Consider the following 17,910-nt stretch of genomic DNA (forward strand, 5'->3'; position numbering starts at 1 on the left):
TAATTTCAAGGATCCTACTTTATGTAAAATGTCGGCATGGCGAGCAATAGTGCTCATTAAAAAAAAAAAAAAACATTTCATTTGTACGGATAAAAATAGACATGACGTCCTAAAACAAACAATGAAACTTGAAAAGTGTGAAGGAGCATTTAAAAAAACAAAAGTAATAATAATCCTCCACTACCCAATACCAGTTCTTTTGACACGGAACTGATGACGTCACTGATAAAGTGGTCGAGCGCGCGGGAACGGTGATTTCATTAGAACGTTTCCGACATTCTTTGCATCATCATGCCGAACTGTCCGAAGTGCACAAAGCCAGTTTACTTTGGTAAGTGATACTATTTTATCATTTTTTGCTGAATGTTTCAAAAAATAATGTTTGTATAGCAGTTATAAAAAGTGGGCATAATTATTTTCCAGTCTTTAAAACTTATTAATTAGTAATTGGGCGTGTCAGTCACAGGTAGACTCAGTGCGTTATCTGCCTATGGATGCAACTTTTTTTTTTTAATTCTTACGAAAAAAGAGACATACCCTTTTGGTGCTGACAAAATGCTTTTGAAATTTTCTACTTCATATTTTTCATTAAAAAACTGATTGAGTTAAAAGTTAATTTTATGAATATGTTTTGCATTGGTAATGGTCAACATGAGCCAATAAAACATAATCATTGAAAAAAAAAATGTTAATTTGAACTAAGTACGTTTTGTATTGCAAGGGAATAAAGTGATACTTTTATTAAAGTGTTGGAAAATACAAATACAAATGAAAGAAGTGGTAAAGGGGAAAATCTTATTAAATCGCATCATGCATTATGTTTTATTTCAAATTTTATATTAAAAATAAAACGCAAAATACAAACTTGCTATGAAAAATGCGCGCATATGTTTCAGCTCTACACGAAACAACTTCTTCAGTGCATAGTACGTTGAATGAAGCGTTTTTTTTTTTTTTTTCACAAACGTTCTTAATTTTTTAAATAATAATCATTAAAATAATCTAATTATTTTGGTGATTTGCAGTTGTTTTATCAAATATTCGCTAATGAATACAGTAAAACCTGTGAAGTTGACCACCCTTGTAAGTTGACCACCTGTCTAAGTTGACCGCTTTTTTCAGGCACGGAATTAGCCCTTATCATATTAATCAACCTCTGTAAGTTGACCATCTGTTTAAGTTGACCACTAAAGTAGTGCACCGCAGGCGGTCAACTTACACAGGGTTCACTGTATTAGTTAATCAAAATGAACGCCACTTAATTTGATAATATTTTGGTAAAAAATAACTATTTAAGGCAAAATGGGCAATGAAATTAACGTTTGAATGTTCTTGCCTTTACCTCGTTAAATTTATAATATTTTTTGCATTTAAAATTAATAACTGAAAAAAAAATAGTTTGCGCGGGAATGTTGTTTTTATTTGTTTCATGCTCATGGGGTTTGAATATTTTACTTCTACGCTTTTTTCGTAATTTCCGAAAAAATGCTGCACTTATAAAGGAAAAAAAAATATCCTGGAATTAAAGGCCACATAAAAATCCATGCATCAAAAATATTTTTTAAAGCTCTGATTTTCAAAATATTTTTATTTCTTGTGATAAAGATAAGCAAATACAAACTCATAAATCTTACAGAATCCGGAAGATAATAAATTTCAGAGTTTGTTTTCCCTTTTCGGAAGTTCTTTCACCGTTTAATGTGTTTTAAAGGTTCTGGAAACTTTTTACGCCTATAAAATATTATTTTTGATCTAAATAATTTCTATAAATTTGTGTCTATCAGTTAGTAACTTTAAAAAAAGTCCTCTATAATCATACGTTTAAGGGCAATCATTTTAACACTCTTTGCTAAAAGGGCAAAAGACACTAAGAAACATATAACTAGTACAATAAACTCCTGATTACAGGGAAGCACTGTAACTGCGGACAAGCGAATTTGCGGATAATCCGCAAAATAGGTGAAGAACGATACTAGTGTATGCAATAACTTAACAAGATCAATAACACTCTGAAACATTTAACTAACACAACAGCTAAAACAACATCAGTGTATCAGGGGCGGACTGGGTCCTGCAAGAAGGCGTCAACCTTGACCTCCAAAGATCGCAACAAAATAAAGGTGCAAAAAAAAAAAAAAAAAAAAGGAAGAATAAAAGGAAAAGAAAAAAAAAACCGTTGGTACACAGGTTTACGAGTTTTAAGAAAAGAAAAAAAAAGCGAAGGGTACACATTTGTGAAAGAAAAAAAAAGGAAATTGCACCAAAAATATTTAAAAAATAAATAAATTTTTAAAAAAAACTTTTTTTTAAATAAAAAAGGTATTAGGCTGAAGGGCGCATGGGGCCGCGGGCCGGCTGGCCAGTCCGCCCCTGCAGTGTATGTAAAAACTGAATGCTAAAGCTAAAGCTGAACGCTTATTATTCGCAACTCCAGAGCTCGAATACGCTACCTTGCGGTGACTAACAAAACTAAAGAAAAAGGTAAAACGTTCCATTCCACGTGTTTTCTTTGGGGTAAATTACAAGGCTTCAGACAGTTTGTGGTTAATGTAATTTTAGCAGAATAGAAAACAAAATTTCCCACAAACACGATGAAAAATTACTGTCATTCACTAAGCATCTAAGCAAGTTACAAGTTACGGCGTGTGTTTGTTTTACCTTTTTCATCCGCCATTAGACAGTGGCTGCAGCAACCCCTATAGTTTATTGGAGTTGCGAATTGCAAATGAATTAATTACCCTCATACGCGATCGTTGCGTGCAAATGGAGCAAACAGATTAACTGAAAGAAATTGAGCTAAGTCACTCCTAAAACGCATACTATGTGAGGGGAGGGAAATTTTTTCGAACAAGACTGCTGGTCCGGTCATTCATTTAAGAGCGTAAGCAATGTAGATCTAAAAATAGTAAATGGTGTAGATTTAAATTAGTACATAATGCAGATTTAAAATCAGGTTTCAACTCCTCATCGGGTTTCGGTGACCGTGGTAGGACTGATGGCATTGGAAGGTAGGGGGAAGAAAGCAATAAATAGAGATATCTAAAAGTTGATTTAGCACTCGTTGAGTTAAAATGTGCGCATTTATTTACATTCGGTTAATTATCGCTGACATTTTTTCAAGGGCGAAGTGTGAAAGACAGCGGAAAAATTGATAGTTTACTGTATTAGCAATGGGGTCGTTTCCAATATTTTAAAAGTATTTTTTTTCTAAAAGAACATGCTTAAAAACATAGGATCTAACCATTTTTTTAATAATTTGTTTAAGTTTAATATTTTAAAAAAATTACTTAAATCGGCGCGCTTTCAATGTTTATGCTTCTGTCCGATGACATCACGAATGATGAAATGCCATTCTGTGTTGCCATTCACAGAACAAAATATTTAATTCCCATCTTTACACACGTGTATTGGCAACGATATGGTTGATAGCAAGCGTAGAGCGCAATTTTAATTCGCTTCTTGATTATCATAACGTGGAAACGCCGTACAAAGATGCGCCAAAGAGCATCATTTGTGACGTCATCAACACCACGCTTTGTTTGAAAAATTGGACATTTTGAAAAATTAATTAAAAAATAACTGTTGGGAAAATAAAAGAATTTTCTGGTGCCATTTTTTTTTTTTTTTTCGTATTCTTTCAATTTTAGTGACTATAAGTACTACTTTTAACTGAAGGAAACAACACCGTTAGAGCTATGAAAAAGTTTAATTCTACTTCTCATCTGCTTATTGTTATTTATTTATTTATTTTTATTCTATTTTTCAAGATTTATTTCATTTATTATTTTTATTTTTATTTGTTTGTTTTCTGCAGTGCTGTATTAATTATAGTACTGGTTCATGAGCAAAAAATGTAATGTATAAAAGAATTTTTGGATACCCTTCAGTGTCCCTATGTCGTTGGGAAACCATGCATTTACGATATTATAAATATATCACTGTTCATCAATAGCACGATGAATTAAGTATCTATTCTATTTCAATATGCAACGCAGTTACTTGTCTTCTTTCTAACATCCAATCGGAAGAAGTGGAGGATACTCTTGATCTATGAAAGCAGTACAAAGCTTCGCTATCTGAGGATCTGGCGCAAAATTATTTTCAGCTGACAGGACCACATTATGTTTTTCATGGGCTCTGCGGAAAGGGGGGGGGTGCAAGAAGGTGTGCCTGCACCCTCCCGGCTTTTAAGCATGAAATTTAGAAAGAAAATTTTGGATATCAACTTGAAAATTGTTTCCCCTCCGTTTTTTTTCTCCCTCACACCCAGAAATGTATCCGGTTTGGTCAATAATGGTACTTATATGCTTATCCCACTTACTTCATTACAGTACAATCGTTTAGTGGCTACAAAAAAAATCAAAATTTTCAATTTGAAATAAAAAATGGTACGTGATGGAATTTGTTTAGTATTTTTCCTAAAATCAGAGTCCTAAAATCTATACGAATCAGATGTGGGTTTAAAAAAACCCTTTTTTTTTTGGTTGTAGGTCTGTGTATAGAAGAAAAGTAACATTTATATTGTTGAGGTGGGGGTATAAAAGTGCCTATACCTATACTATAGGTATACCTACTACACGGATTTAAATCTTAGTTTTTATGCTGTGGATTTTTTCACTCAAAACTCACATCATTTTAACTATGTATAGGGTGTCCCAAAATTAACGTAAGATTTGAATTTGCCACAATTTTTGCTGTGAATTGTTGGCAGCCACGGAAAAAGAACAATTTGACAGCTGGGAGTTTAGGTTTAGTAAAAATGGAGTGTTATGCTATTATACAGCTAGCGAAACAATTCAATCACTGCATAAGAAATTTCCTGTTCGTGTACTCTCTCGTTTCGGTGATATGAATTGTACCCTAGATCGTGTGATTTTACATCATTAGACTTCTCCCTATGGGGTTATTTGAAGTCAAACGTCTATGTCAGCAATCCCACAACCACCTGCGCATTACCTAATTGCGATATCGAGCGCCAATAACAGTAAACTGCTTGACCCACCCAAACTTTCATTATTTTTCAAATAATTGTTCGATAATGAAAACGCATTATAGAATCGAAAACGCTCCATTTGTAATAACCCTAGACCCTCAGCTGCCAAATTGTTCTTTTTTCAAGATTGCCCACAATTTATTGCAAAAATGGCGGCAAATTCAAATTTTGCGTTAATTTTGGGACACCCTTTATAAAGTTTTTAAAATAGAAACTATCATGTGAAAAGAAGTAGAAGGACTGTAATCCGTTTTGCCCATCATCATGTACAGTGCTGTAATTATGTCCTAGTGCAACTAAAAACGAAACCAAATAGTATATTTTCGTTCATACTGAAAGGTAATTATTTGGGAGAATTGAAAGCTCATTTAAAGGCATTGGAACGCCGGAGTACAACAAGAAAAACATGTTGCAAGTAGTTTCGTCGAAGCACAATCGAAGACGTAAATTTTTAATATCAGCAATCTCCTCCCCCCTCCCCCCGCACACCACCTCCTCATCTTTATTATGTGCCATGTTTTGCTACGAGTTGTACTTCGCATCTTCCAGTTAGAATATTCGTAATATGAGCATCTTTTCTGGAAAAGAACTTAATCTTTTATCAGATTGAGTCAGATTGTAGTTTTATGTCTCCAAAAAAAAAAAATGGCAAGCTCGCGAAGTTTTTAGCATCAAATCTGTTCACTTAGTTTTTTTTTCTCTTGAATATGTTTTTTAGATGACTATGATGACGAAATAAGTCTAGCATGTTATTTTTGAAATTCATTTACAGAGACTTATTTTTATCGTCATGGTTACAAATCATTTGCGTTCATTCAAGGCTCAAGTAGACACATTAAAAAAAACTTTTTTTTTGTATGTGTGTGTGTGTGCGTAAAATCCCGATTTTTCAGGAACAACATTTATGCAGATGAACTTAAATAGCAAAACTTCAGCTAAATGCAAAATTTCCCTATTACTAATTCCCATCATTTAAGATTGATAAGAAATAAAAATTCCATAACGGTATACACTATAAAAATACTCTTTATGATAAGTGTACGAGTGCAAGTTAGACTCTATATTGCCATATCCTATTTGTCATTTCTTTTTATGGATTTGCCTCGTATTATCTAATCTAGAAAATCACCAGTCATAATATGACGGGTGCTAGTTTCTTCTCCATTTCCATTTCATTCCATTTGTAGAAACAAGAAACCCAACGAGTAGGGTCGTATTGCAATTCGTGATTTAGAAACACATAAAGTAAACACGATTAATTTTTACACGACGTCAAAATTCAAATGATTGCCAGCTGCTCGATGATGAATGTTCTCTTTTTTTTTCTGATTTCAAAATCATCATTTATTTTACTTCTCCGAATGATTGAGAAATGGTTTGTCGGAAAAGTTGAAATGTGCCATTTAATCACGTTCTCTCATTACGCAATGTGTTATGGTTATGGTTTTCATTTAGAATTTCAATATTATGGATGTGCAATATTTTATTAATCTTTAATCTTTGATTTAAAGAAAAATGTTAATGTGTGTTTGTGTAGTTTTTACATTTTTTTGAAATTTATGATTAAAACAATTTTGTAGTCACAACATATGGACATGAACAGAAACTTTTTTATAACAGATATTTGCATATACTTTGAGAGGTTAAATGGTACAAAAGGTACCGAATTTTCTGAAGCAATGTTTCATATTCAGTAAGTTACAGCCCTATAGTCAGGGCTAAGGCAGAAATAGCCCTGAATACATGAAATACACGGCCAGCTCAGTTAATGCCAGCCTAGGACTTCAGTTTTGTTCTTATTAGCACTTATCAGCCCGACATAGGAATTCCCCGGCATAGGCAATAGGAATTCCGGTGACCGGCTGATGAGTGTTAATAAGCACGAAACTGCAGTCCTCGGCTGGAATTGACTGAGCTGGCGGTATATTTCATGTATTTCTGCCTTATCCCTGGCTGTGGGGCGGCAACTTAATGAATATACCTGCCATGCCTTCAATATTCGAGTTGAATCGAACCATTGTTTCGGTCACTCGTTTGGTCAGTGCTAATTCTGTATTAGCTACCAGTTTGGTTGACACTCTTGGCTTCCTTAAGACGTTTTCCATCTCCAGCTCAGTCACTCCTATGCCGGGCTGATAAGTGCTAACAAGCACGAAACTGCAGTCCTCGGCTGGAATTGACTGAGCTGGCGATGTATTTCAATGTGGCATCCTTTCAAAATAGATTAATTTCAGATATGTTGTAATATTCTCGACTGAAAACAAGCAAAAGAAATTCAGTTCATTCAAATACACTCAGGCGTTTTAAGAGCCTTTTGAAAAACGTTAAGTTTCATCCACTTTTGCTTTTGAAGTAGCAGTAGCGTTCTGTTTACGTACTTCCTATAAGTGTCGAAGATCTGTTGTGGTCATGTGTCATAATATTTTTCTCTTTTCACTTTTTTTCTCCCTTTTATCTAAAGAGTTTCATCTAGTTTATTTAGTTCTGCCTAAACACGAAGTTGATGTGGAAGTTTTACAGTTGAATTGTATTTTCCAAAACTTGCAATAAAACGCAAATACCAAGCAAAGCTGGAATGTATCGAATGAATTTTGAATTTCGGGAAATTCAAGAAATCACAAACTGCAGGTTAAAACCATGAGCGGATTTTCTGAAGCCTTTTTATTCTTCATCTCATTGTTTTTTTGTTTTTTTTTCGTTTTCAAGCAGTTGAAGAATTAAATGAAAAATAATCATATGTATAAGCTTTGTGCTACAATATGATTAAAGTGAAAAACCAACGTAAATAAAGCACAAATTTTGAAGAAAATACAGCATATAGCTATTTCAAGGTTACAATGGAGCCTATTCCTCAGTGCGAAACGCTCACCAACGCAACCGAAAGTCGCGAGAGAACAGTCGCGAGAGAACTGTCAGTTCTCTCGTGACTTCCAGTTGCGTTGGTGAGCTTTTTGCACTGAAGAGGCTCCATTTTAGCCTAGAAATAGCTATATGCTGTATTTTCTCGTAAAATTTACTCTTTTGGTATTTCTTGCTGTGGAATTTAAAGTAGAGTTAATTGTTTTCTAGTAAGCAGTTTTGATTTTTTCTCCCTCCCCCTTTTTCCCCTTTTCATTTCTCCTCCCACTTTTTTCTTCTCTCCCCTCTTTTCTTTTCTTTTTTTCCTTCTCTTTTTCTTTTTTTTTTAGGGACTCGGAGACATAACTGACCAGGGAACCGCCTTGGCTCTCTGCGGCCCTGCATACACACACACCCACACACGAACACTTGCACATAGACACAAACACACACGCTTACATGCACACACATACATGATTGAGAGTTTAACAGAATTTGCATTCAAGTTGTCAAAATTCAAATTATTTTTAGTTCTTACACTTTGAGAGATATTGATCTTGTATGCCACCAGAGTCTTACTAGGATAGTTTATTCTTGAAAGCACTCCTTGATATTTTTTAGAGCATTGAAATTGATTTGGGGGAGTGAAATATAGAAAAGTATTAAAGATTATAATAGTGATCAATTCCATAAAAATTATTAAAAAAAATAAAATAAAATAAAAAACTCACTAAATATGAAATGGAAGATGGCATGGAAAGATGTGATCCGTACTACATTTTGATTTTAAACTTTTAAAATGTTAGACACTTTGAGTTAAAAAAGTAGCAAAACATACAAATGTAATATTTTCAAAGCTTCAATTGCTTTTTTTCCAATTCTCTCCAATAATGAATTTCTAAAAAAAATACACAAAGCTTAAAAATGATTTTTGAGACGTATTTCCAATTTACAATGCCTGAAATGCTCTGATGATGATTTTCATGCTGTGAAATTTGGGGATCAAATGAGGCTAATTGTTCACGGAGTGAGTAAAAGGAGAACTTCTTACATTTTAGAAAAGTTAACAGTATGGCGCATGAGTCTAAATCTCACATTCAATCTAGTTCTTGGAACCATTTGTATTTAACTGCAAAAAGGTGTGCAAATTTAATTTCCTTTGTAAAAAAGCCGTAATGGTACACTTTAAAACATTGAAACTCTTATCTGTGAATATTTGTTTTTTTATTTTTTTTAAGCAATCACATTGCTAATTGTTCTCATTTGATTGTTTTGAATTCCTATGATTTTATTTCCCCTGCCCCCCCCCCCGTCTCCCTCAGCAGCACCACCGTCAATCGACCTCACGATGCTGCTCCTCTAGCGAAAACCGTCTCCAGGTTGAGCCCATTACCTACACACACGCACATACATACACTACACACAAAAACACAAACACAGAACTGCACACACACAAATATAAACACACACGCTTACACATACACACACGCACGCACACACATACACACACGCAAGCACACACATACACACACGCAAGCGCACGCACATACACGCATACATACACATACACACCTACACACACATACACACCCACACCTACACACACACACATACTCACACACTCATGCCTGCACACAGACACAAACACACACGTGATTGCGAAAAACATAATTTGAATTCCAGATGTCAAAATTCAAATTAATTTTTTTTTTTTTTTTGTTTTCTTTTTAGTTTTTAGTTTGGAAGCGATACAGTTTCTCTGTTGTTGGCGGTTTCTGAAATCATCAACAAATAATTGAATTGTTTTCATTTGCATAAAATTCCTGAGAATCCATTTTTTAATTTTTTTAAATTTATTTATTTATTTTTTGGAACCAACGTTATACGCAACATTAATTTTTCTAAAATATTGAACCTTCTTCTTCTTTCTAGCTGAACGAATGACTTCGTTGGGAAAAGACTGGCATAGGCAATGCCTTAGATGTGAAAAATGCAATAAAACTCTGGTACCTGGATCACATGCAGAGGTAAGAATAAATATTCCTTAACTGCTGTCCCAGGCAAAAACTTTTCAGACAGCATTCATTTATCGAGCTTATTGCTTTTTTTGCCTACTCTCCCGTAAAAGTCAAAGTAAGAAAAAAAAAGCGTAAAAGAAGGCTTAATGCAACCCAAAATAATCGCTTAAAAAATTAAATATAAAAAAAATATATTGAAATATTAAAAATTGGAAGGTTGAGTTTTGAGAAGATGATAATGTTGGTTTGTCTATCAATTTCCCCACTCCGCCCCCAATAACTTTTCAATAAATAGTCCGATTCGAACTTTTTTTTTTTTTTTTTTTTTTGCTCGAAAGATCTCGACTATGATGTCTCAGTCCTACATTTTACCTTTCGATTTGAGTAATTTTTCGTTCAATTTTGAACAGTTTAAGAAACTTAACATCAGTCTCTGCGGAGAAATTTAAGGCAAATATAGATCCTGAAAGACGAATTTGCTTCAAAGGAAAATTAGCTTTAAAAAGCTCTCGATGAGAAAAGTATATAGAAAGTATTTTTTATTTAGCTATTTTAAGGATGCTTTTTGAAAAATTGAAAAAAAAAATAGCAGCAAAGCCTACAGGAGAACTTCTAATATTTTGTTTAAGAAACCGACAACACTAGAAAAAAAACTTTTTTTTTTTTGGTTACAAAAAACTTAAAAAATTGTGCAAGTCAGAGGTAAATATGACAGAATCAAAACGAAGTGAATTCACAGTGCAAAAGCTTTACTGTTAAATAAGGATTGTTGAGATGATTTTTTTATTTTCAACCTAAAGTTGCAATTAGTTAATTTTATTTTTAGCAAACGAAATAAACGAAATTTGGAGTGTTTCATTTTTTAACTGGAAGAAAGCTGCAAACCAATTCGCAACTCCAACGAACTATAGGGGGCACTGAAGTCACTGTCTAATGGCGGAATTGAAAACTAAAACAAACGCACATGGTAACGAAGAAAATGCTAAAAGTGTTGTGATTTTTGTTCGTACGTATGATTGTTTCGCTTTATTCTTTTTAAATTAATTTTCAAAGTCTTGTTGATATTCTGACCCACGTAGAAAGAAATGAGAATTCAAGAAGCATTACTAAACGTCAAACATTAATGCAAAGTACGTAGTTCGTAGTTCTAAGCAGCCATTTTCACGATGTTGAATTCGATATTTATCAATTCTTGATAAAACTAAATAATAATTGTGGCCTGACAAGAATAACAATTAACGCTAGAAAATTCAATGTGACATTACAAATTATTACCAAAAGAAGATGATACTTCATTGCTTTGCTTTGGCTAGCGCTTGTTTTCCACTTGTAGCTGAGTTATTTCTCTCGAATTCCCGAATCGGTTAATTTAAAAATTTTCTGTTTCGATTTTTCTAATTTCTGAGTTACGATTTAATTGTGTCATGTTATGCAAATCATCAACAAAATTCTCACGGATATATGGTGGTAGTTTTCTTTTCAGTTGATTGACAATTATTTCTTTTTACTTATCGAATTCTGTAATCTTACTACCATTTTATTCCACTCATGATAAAAATTGAAAATGGTTTAACTAAAAACGCGAAATCTCGCCAAGGCTACTTTGCTCGCACAATGCCAAAATTATAACCCTAAACAAATTTGGCGATACCTTTCAGCTGAGAATAAAAGGAATAAAGTAAATTCTTTCTCGGTTATTCATTTTGTTCTACGATAATATATTCAAGAAAATATTTTGCATACTGTCCATTCCAACTTAATGCTGCTGTAAAATATGGTAAGTTTAATTAATTTAAGATTAAAAAAACTCCCATATTCTTACAAATTCATACAAAACAATAAAATTTTTTACCTTGTATAACGTTATCCAAGTTTGTTAATCCAGAATTTTCGCTTTCACCTATTATTAAGGAAATAATGAAAACTAACATTATTTTGAGGAGCTCGAGAATACTACTAAGGGACGAATTAATTTCTGTAGCTGAAAGCAAACTAAGACACATCGATTGCGTTAATAAATACTCAGAACAAACTGCCTGTGTTTACGTCAACAGACACACATGGAACGCAACGTGGCAAAGTTTTAGTTGCATTCGCAGTTTTATAAATCACCGCAAGGTAGCGTATTCGAGCGCTGGAGTTCCGAATTTGTTTTGGACGAAAATTATTTACTTGAGTGGACTTTATGTTTATATATTAGTATATTTTCTAATGTTTATTTATTTTTTTATTTTTTTTTTAATTTGGCAACGGAGGAAAAAAAATCCAAGCCGCTTTGTTTTTACTATAAAGAAAAAGCTGCAAACGATCTTTTTTTTTCTTAATGAAATGTATTTGTTTTGATACGCTTCTTACTCTTAGTTATTTTTTCATTTGTTTTTATTTATTTTCTTTAACATTCAAATTTTGTTTCCGAAAAGCAAATATTATTTATCAGCAGTTGGTCATTAACGAAGCCCTTACGGTAAAAGAATGAACTGAGTTTTTTCTTTCATAAACACCATTCTCAGTTTTTAATGATAGCTTCACCTACATACATTTAGCTTAATATTGTATCAATGAAGGGGGGGTGGGAATTGATGAGACAAAGATCAAAATAACAAAAAAGACATATATAAATCGTAAATATTTAATTTTTTTTATTATTCATGTTCTTCATCAGTTCAAGACTTTACAAACCCATTACATTTCATTCTAATTTACAAAATCTGGGTTGCTTGCCTTTTTTTTTTTTTTTATTCATATGCTATATTTGTTGCATATGATAATTTTTTCCATGTTTAAGCACAGGATTTAATTTTTTCCCAGGGCTTATGACTTATTTAAAAAACAACAAAATGTACCATACATACTTATAAATACATTATTTCCTCAAAGAGAGCGGTTTTCCAATTGCTACCCCCCACCTCCCCTCCTCCTTTCAATGGCGGGTCTAATTACAATGTATACTTCAAAAACATTATCTGGGCGATTCTCGAAAAAATGTCCCGTGCGTAACGCTAATTTTTTTATTTTGTCCAGCTAACCAAAGCCTTCAAAGAAAAATGATTACACACGGGACATTTTTTCAAAAATCGCCCATCTGTTGAAGTAAATGCTTACTTAGAGCATTTAAATGCAAATTTACAGTTTCTTTACTTATTTTTTGTACAAGTAATATTTAAAATTTTTGCCCTTTTTTCATTTTTATTTTAGCACGAAGGAAAGCCTTACTGTCATAATCCTTGTTATGGCGCACTCTATGGACCAGGAGGTAAGGTTTTTGGCTGTAAACGAAAACATGTTTTTATCCTACTTTCCAATTAAAAGTAAAAGAAAGAAGGAAAAAAATGAAATAATGCTTAATGCATCTTTAAGATATGGCTAAAACCAAAAAAAAAGTCAAAAATAAGTAAAATAATTACATAAAAATCGAAAAATTAAAAATTGGGAAGAAGGATTTTGAGATGGGGAAAATGCGTGTCTGTCGGTCTGTCTGTCTCGTCCTCCTAATAACTTTTGAGTGAATAGTCCGATTCAAAGAAACATTTTTTTTTCTTCGAATCGAAAGATATCAGCGAGGACACATCATTCCTATATTTCAGTTTTTGAATTGAACAATTTTTCGTTCAATTTTGAACAGTTCAAAAAAATATAACATGATGCCCTTTGGGCAATCTAAGACAAATATAAATCCCGAACTTAGAGGCAAGTTTACTTCAAGCAAACTTTGTTGGAAAAAGCACTTGAGGAAGAAAATGTATCGAGAAGATCTGCTTGATTTGAATATTTTTTCGCTCAGTTTTAAGCAGTTCAATAACCCTTAACATTATGGTCATTCCACGCCAAATCAACGAACCTCTGAAATTGACCCATCGTCGATTTCTACAAAATTTACAGGTTTGAGTCTACTCACGTGATGATAGAAAAACATGTTTTTTTTTTGGTTTTTTGGACCATTAGTTTGTTGTGTGAGACCCACTCCCCTTCCCCAAGTACTCGAAAAATGGCAAAAAGTGACTTTTCGTTAGTTACAAAATTCCTTTTTCTCAGCTTCTGTAGGAGCTGGAGTGTGGTACTAGGTGTCATTTTAAAGCTCTTTTAATAGGCTTTCACATGATATGTCGCTTGGCAAGGTGATATTATAATACCACCTTGCCATCACTATATATTTTATTAATATTTTAAGGTCATGCAAACCATTATTTGACCTTGAATATTTTTTAAAAAGTAGGTTTTTAAAAAATCTGAAAAAAAAATTTTTTTTGCTTACTAATATGGTTTACACGTTATAAAAATTTCAAAACCGGACAGCAATTGGATTGTACTGAAATTAATAATTTTTTTTTCAATTAGCAACCGCACATTGGGAAAATTGCATTATTCTGTGGAATCGAAATATTTTATAACATTATGTATTTAATTTGCAGTGTGATTCCATTGCTGTCTCATTCTGAAATTATGACCACGTGTAGACCATATTGGTAAGCAAAATACATACATTTTTAGATTTTTAAAATATTCAAGGTCAAATAAATATTTGCTTGACCTTGAAATATTAATGTCCCGTAACCTTGTCAAGTGACATATCATGCGAAAGCCTTTAAAATGACACCTAGTATGACACTCCAGCTCCTATAAGAGCTGCGAAAAAGTAATTTTTGTAACTACCGAAATGTTACTTTTTGCCATTTTTCGAGTACTTTGGGGGGTACTTTGGTCGAGTACTTTGGTATACGGGAAAGTAGGGTCGTTTAGTTCTAGACTGGACTTCTTGTTGAATTTATTTTTCTGAAATCAAAAATCTGAAGGAAAATAAATAAATGCAAAGTCTGAAGCGTTAAAGGCATCACCTCCAAGTCTTTCACTCCTCTTGATAACAACTGACTTTGAAGTTTACACTAGGTATATCACGTGATGGGAAGTAATTCGTCAGTTTTCAACCCCGGAAATTATGAATCACTATCGGAATAAATTTGTCAAATGCTTTTTTACTTAGGAAGCAAATGAAAGTGCGTGATTGCGCTTAAGATAGCTCGTGTTTATGGTATTTTTATTGCTCAATGTACTTTCTTGAAGCAGTAGTGCAACCAGGGAGGAGGTTTTTGGGTAACCCCTCTCCCCCCCCCCCCCCGAACCCTTGGTATTAAAAATATTTCCAAACCTTACAAAAGTGGTTATGACCAAAAACATCACACAGAAGGCAATGGGGTTGTTTCCTTCAGTCAAAAGTATTACTTTTAGTCACTGAAGTTGATCGAATGAGCAAAAAATAAAATAAAAAAATAACATGGACCCAAAAAATACTTTCATTTTCCCATACAATTATTTTTTAATTATTTTTTTTAAATGTCCGATTTTTCAAATAAGGCGTGATCTTTATTACATCACAAATGATGAACTTAGGCGCGCGTAATCCACTGGCGCTCTGAATGCCTACGCTTGCTGTCTACCGCGTTTCCACTTTATGATGATTCAGAAGCGAATTAAATATTGCGCTCCACGCTTGCTATCAACCATTATGTTGCCAGAACATATGAATAAAGATTATTATCATTATTATTTTTTAATTTTTTTCATTCTTTACATATAGCTGAAACTCTTGATCAGAACAAGGATGGCAAGACCTAACTAAGAACAGAAGTATTTTAATATTACCATTAGAACAAGCATAACGCTTATCTAAACCACGAAAGTTAACAGCCTCTAAAATCATCATCAAAAAAAAAGGAAAATTAACTTTTAAGAAACCCTACATTAAAATATATAGTCTAAACTAAAAACTAAAGTCAGCGGCTCAGCAGCGCATGAGGGTCAAGGCCTACTTTGTTCTTCTCAGTTTACGAAACCGAGGCTTTTGGGGTGCAAGGCAGGTTCCGGTTAGGTCAACGGTTCTCAACCTGTGGGGTGTGTATCCTCCCCCTTCAGGGGGCCGTAGAAGAATTTCAAGGAAGGCTTGAGACTATCTAAGGTAAAATAAAACTAACAATGGCCTATTCAATTTTGTATTCAAATGAAAATAATAAAAGTGTTAGTCCTCTCATTTTTTGGTGAAAATAACTAATGTGCATGCCAACATCCCCTAAATCAAAAATTTGTTCAAAAAGATTGTATTTCATCCTCTGCTTCTTGGATTTTATATGTTCTGGTAATAATATGTTCAAATTGTGTGATTGTGTTAAAGTTTGCGTGTCAAAATATCTCGATTTTTACTTATTAAGCAGATTCAGATATATCCTAATCGTAATCAGTTTCAGTTTCATGATGCACGGATTGTATTAACTACGCATAAGGGAGGGGGGGAGACCTCATGTAAGTGTTCAAAAGGAGAGCCCAGCAGGTTGAGAACCCCTGGGTCAGGTGGTTAATCGAAAGCGAGAATGCTTGGTACTCATTTTTATCGAACCACTAATAAATTAAATTCTGAGTCATTCCCGACCCAGATCTGAGGCGTGGACTCACTCAGTCACTTGATTTATAATGAAGACAACTGTTCCTAAAATTCTCCACATTATAATTTGAACAATGGTCCCCTGAAACCCTTATTAGAATCCTAGAAACATTCTTTAAAAAAAATTATATGAAGCAGCTTTTATCGAGGATCTGCAGAAAGTAAGTCACAACTGATGCCCATTCAGTAATTAAAAATCGTGCGTTATCGGTGTAGCAACAAAATATGGATTAAAATAACTGTTGCTCCTGTTTTTTTTTTTTTTTTTTTTTGCTCAAAAAAAAAAAAAAATCTCTGCACTCAAAAAGAAAAAGAACTCCCATCCTTTAGTTTCGTAATAGTGATGTTTCTCTTTTTTTTTCTTGCAGGATTCGGACGAGGAGGAGCTGAAAGTCATCAGTATAAATAATGTGTAAACAACTACGTAATAAAAAATATTCGTTGTGTTTCTCAAGCTATCAAAATCTCCTAAATAATGTTTATTTTGCTGCGGTGAAACGAGTCCAATATAAAAGAACATTTGCACAAGAAAGTCCTGGCTACATCCTTCTCTATAAAGTTTTTTTTTTTCTGACCGTACTTCAAAGAAAGACATTAAAGGTTTGAAATTTTTCTGTGCAAAATTAATATTTCACTTGTAGTTTAAATCATAACTTTTATTGAAATACGCGAAGTTGTGATTATTTTTATTTTGAGAATTTAGTATATCTACTTGTGGCGTTTTTCCCCCGTCATTTAAATAAAACTTAAAATTGAAAATAATACCTAAGATCAAAACAAAACGAAAATGTTCGATAATGTTCGAACAGAAAATTTCTTTCTTTCTAAAAACTTGATCATTCGTGCTTGAATGAACTTTAGCATGAAATATTAACATGTGCTTAATGTTTTCTTGAGCTGATTTCAACAAGATTGTTATAAGATTGGGGAAATATTTCATCTTTTTAAAGTTTTTTAACATTGTCAGTTGCTGGAAAACAGTCAGCAATATGTGAACTGAAAATAATCAGCTGACTAACGTTAAAGTCAAATGAATAACAAAGGGATACCAGCAAGACTCATTTGAACTTTTTCGTCAACTCAACTATTTCCGCAGTTAAAGCTCTGTCAAACAAAATTCGCAATTTTAAGAACTTATTTTTCTACTTAAGAAAGATGCATTGTCGTAGATTGTGAACAGAACCATCTGTATAATGTATGAAGAATAAAGCTGCTCTAATACGTTGCAGCATTTAACAGCTTCCGACTGTAGTTGAAAGCTTAATTAAATAATTAAAAACATAAAATAGTTTGAATATTTGTTGCTTAAGTTCATTTTCCTTTGTAATTGTTACTCTTCTACTAAGTACCTTTAATAGTAAATAATGTTTGTTTTGGATTTGCCTCTTTGTATTTCCTATCCAATAGACTCTCATGATATTTAGTTCAATAACTTACAACGAAACAAAAAGCGTTAAAAAGGTCGAATAAAAGGTTCCTAGAAGTGATTCTTATTTGTAAAACTTGATTTTATTCTATATTTATTTATTTTACTTCCCCATAAAAACATAAGAGGAAGAAGAAAGCATGAAGTAAAGCTAAATGCACTGTAAAAATATCGCAAAAAAATCTAAAATAAATAAAATGAGTTC

At 33.1% G+C, this 17,910-nt stretch overlaps 1 protein-coding gene across 1 annotated transcript; it reads left to right on the top strand.

The window, feature by feature from the left end:
• Positions 1-234: 234 nt before the first annotated feature.
• LOC129229362 (cysteine-rich protein 1-like) lies at positions 235-17,657 on the top strand. The gene is made up of 4 exons (XM_054863652.1): positions 235-331; positions 9,764-9,858; positions 13,045-13,102; positions 16,648-17,657. The coding sequence occupies exons 1-4, from the start codon at positions 292-294 to the stop codon at positions 16,686-16,688; spliced, it is 234 nt and encodes a 77-aa protein (XP_054719627.1). The 5' UTR covers positions 235-291; the 3' UTR covers positions 16,689-17,657.
• The last annotated feature ends 253 nt before the right edge of the window (positions 17,658-17,910 follow it).

Source organism: Uloborus diversus, chromosome 9 (assembly GCF_026930045.1).
Source record: "Uloborus diversus isolate 005 chromosome 9, Udiv.v.3.1, whole genome shotgun sequence".
Lineage (NCBI taxonomy): Eukaryota > Metazoa > Arthropoda > Arachnida > Araneae > Uloboridae > Uloborus > Uloborus diversus.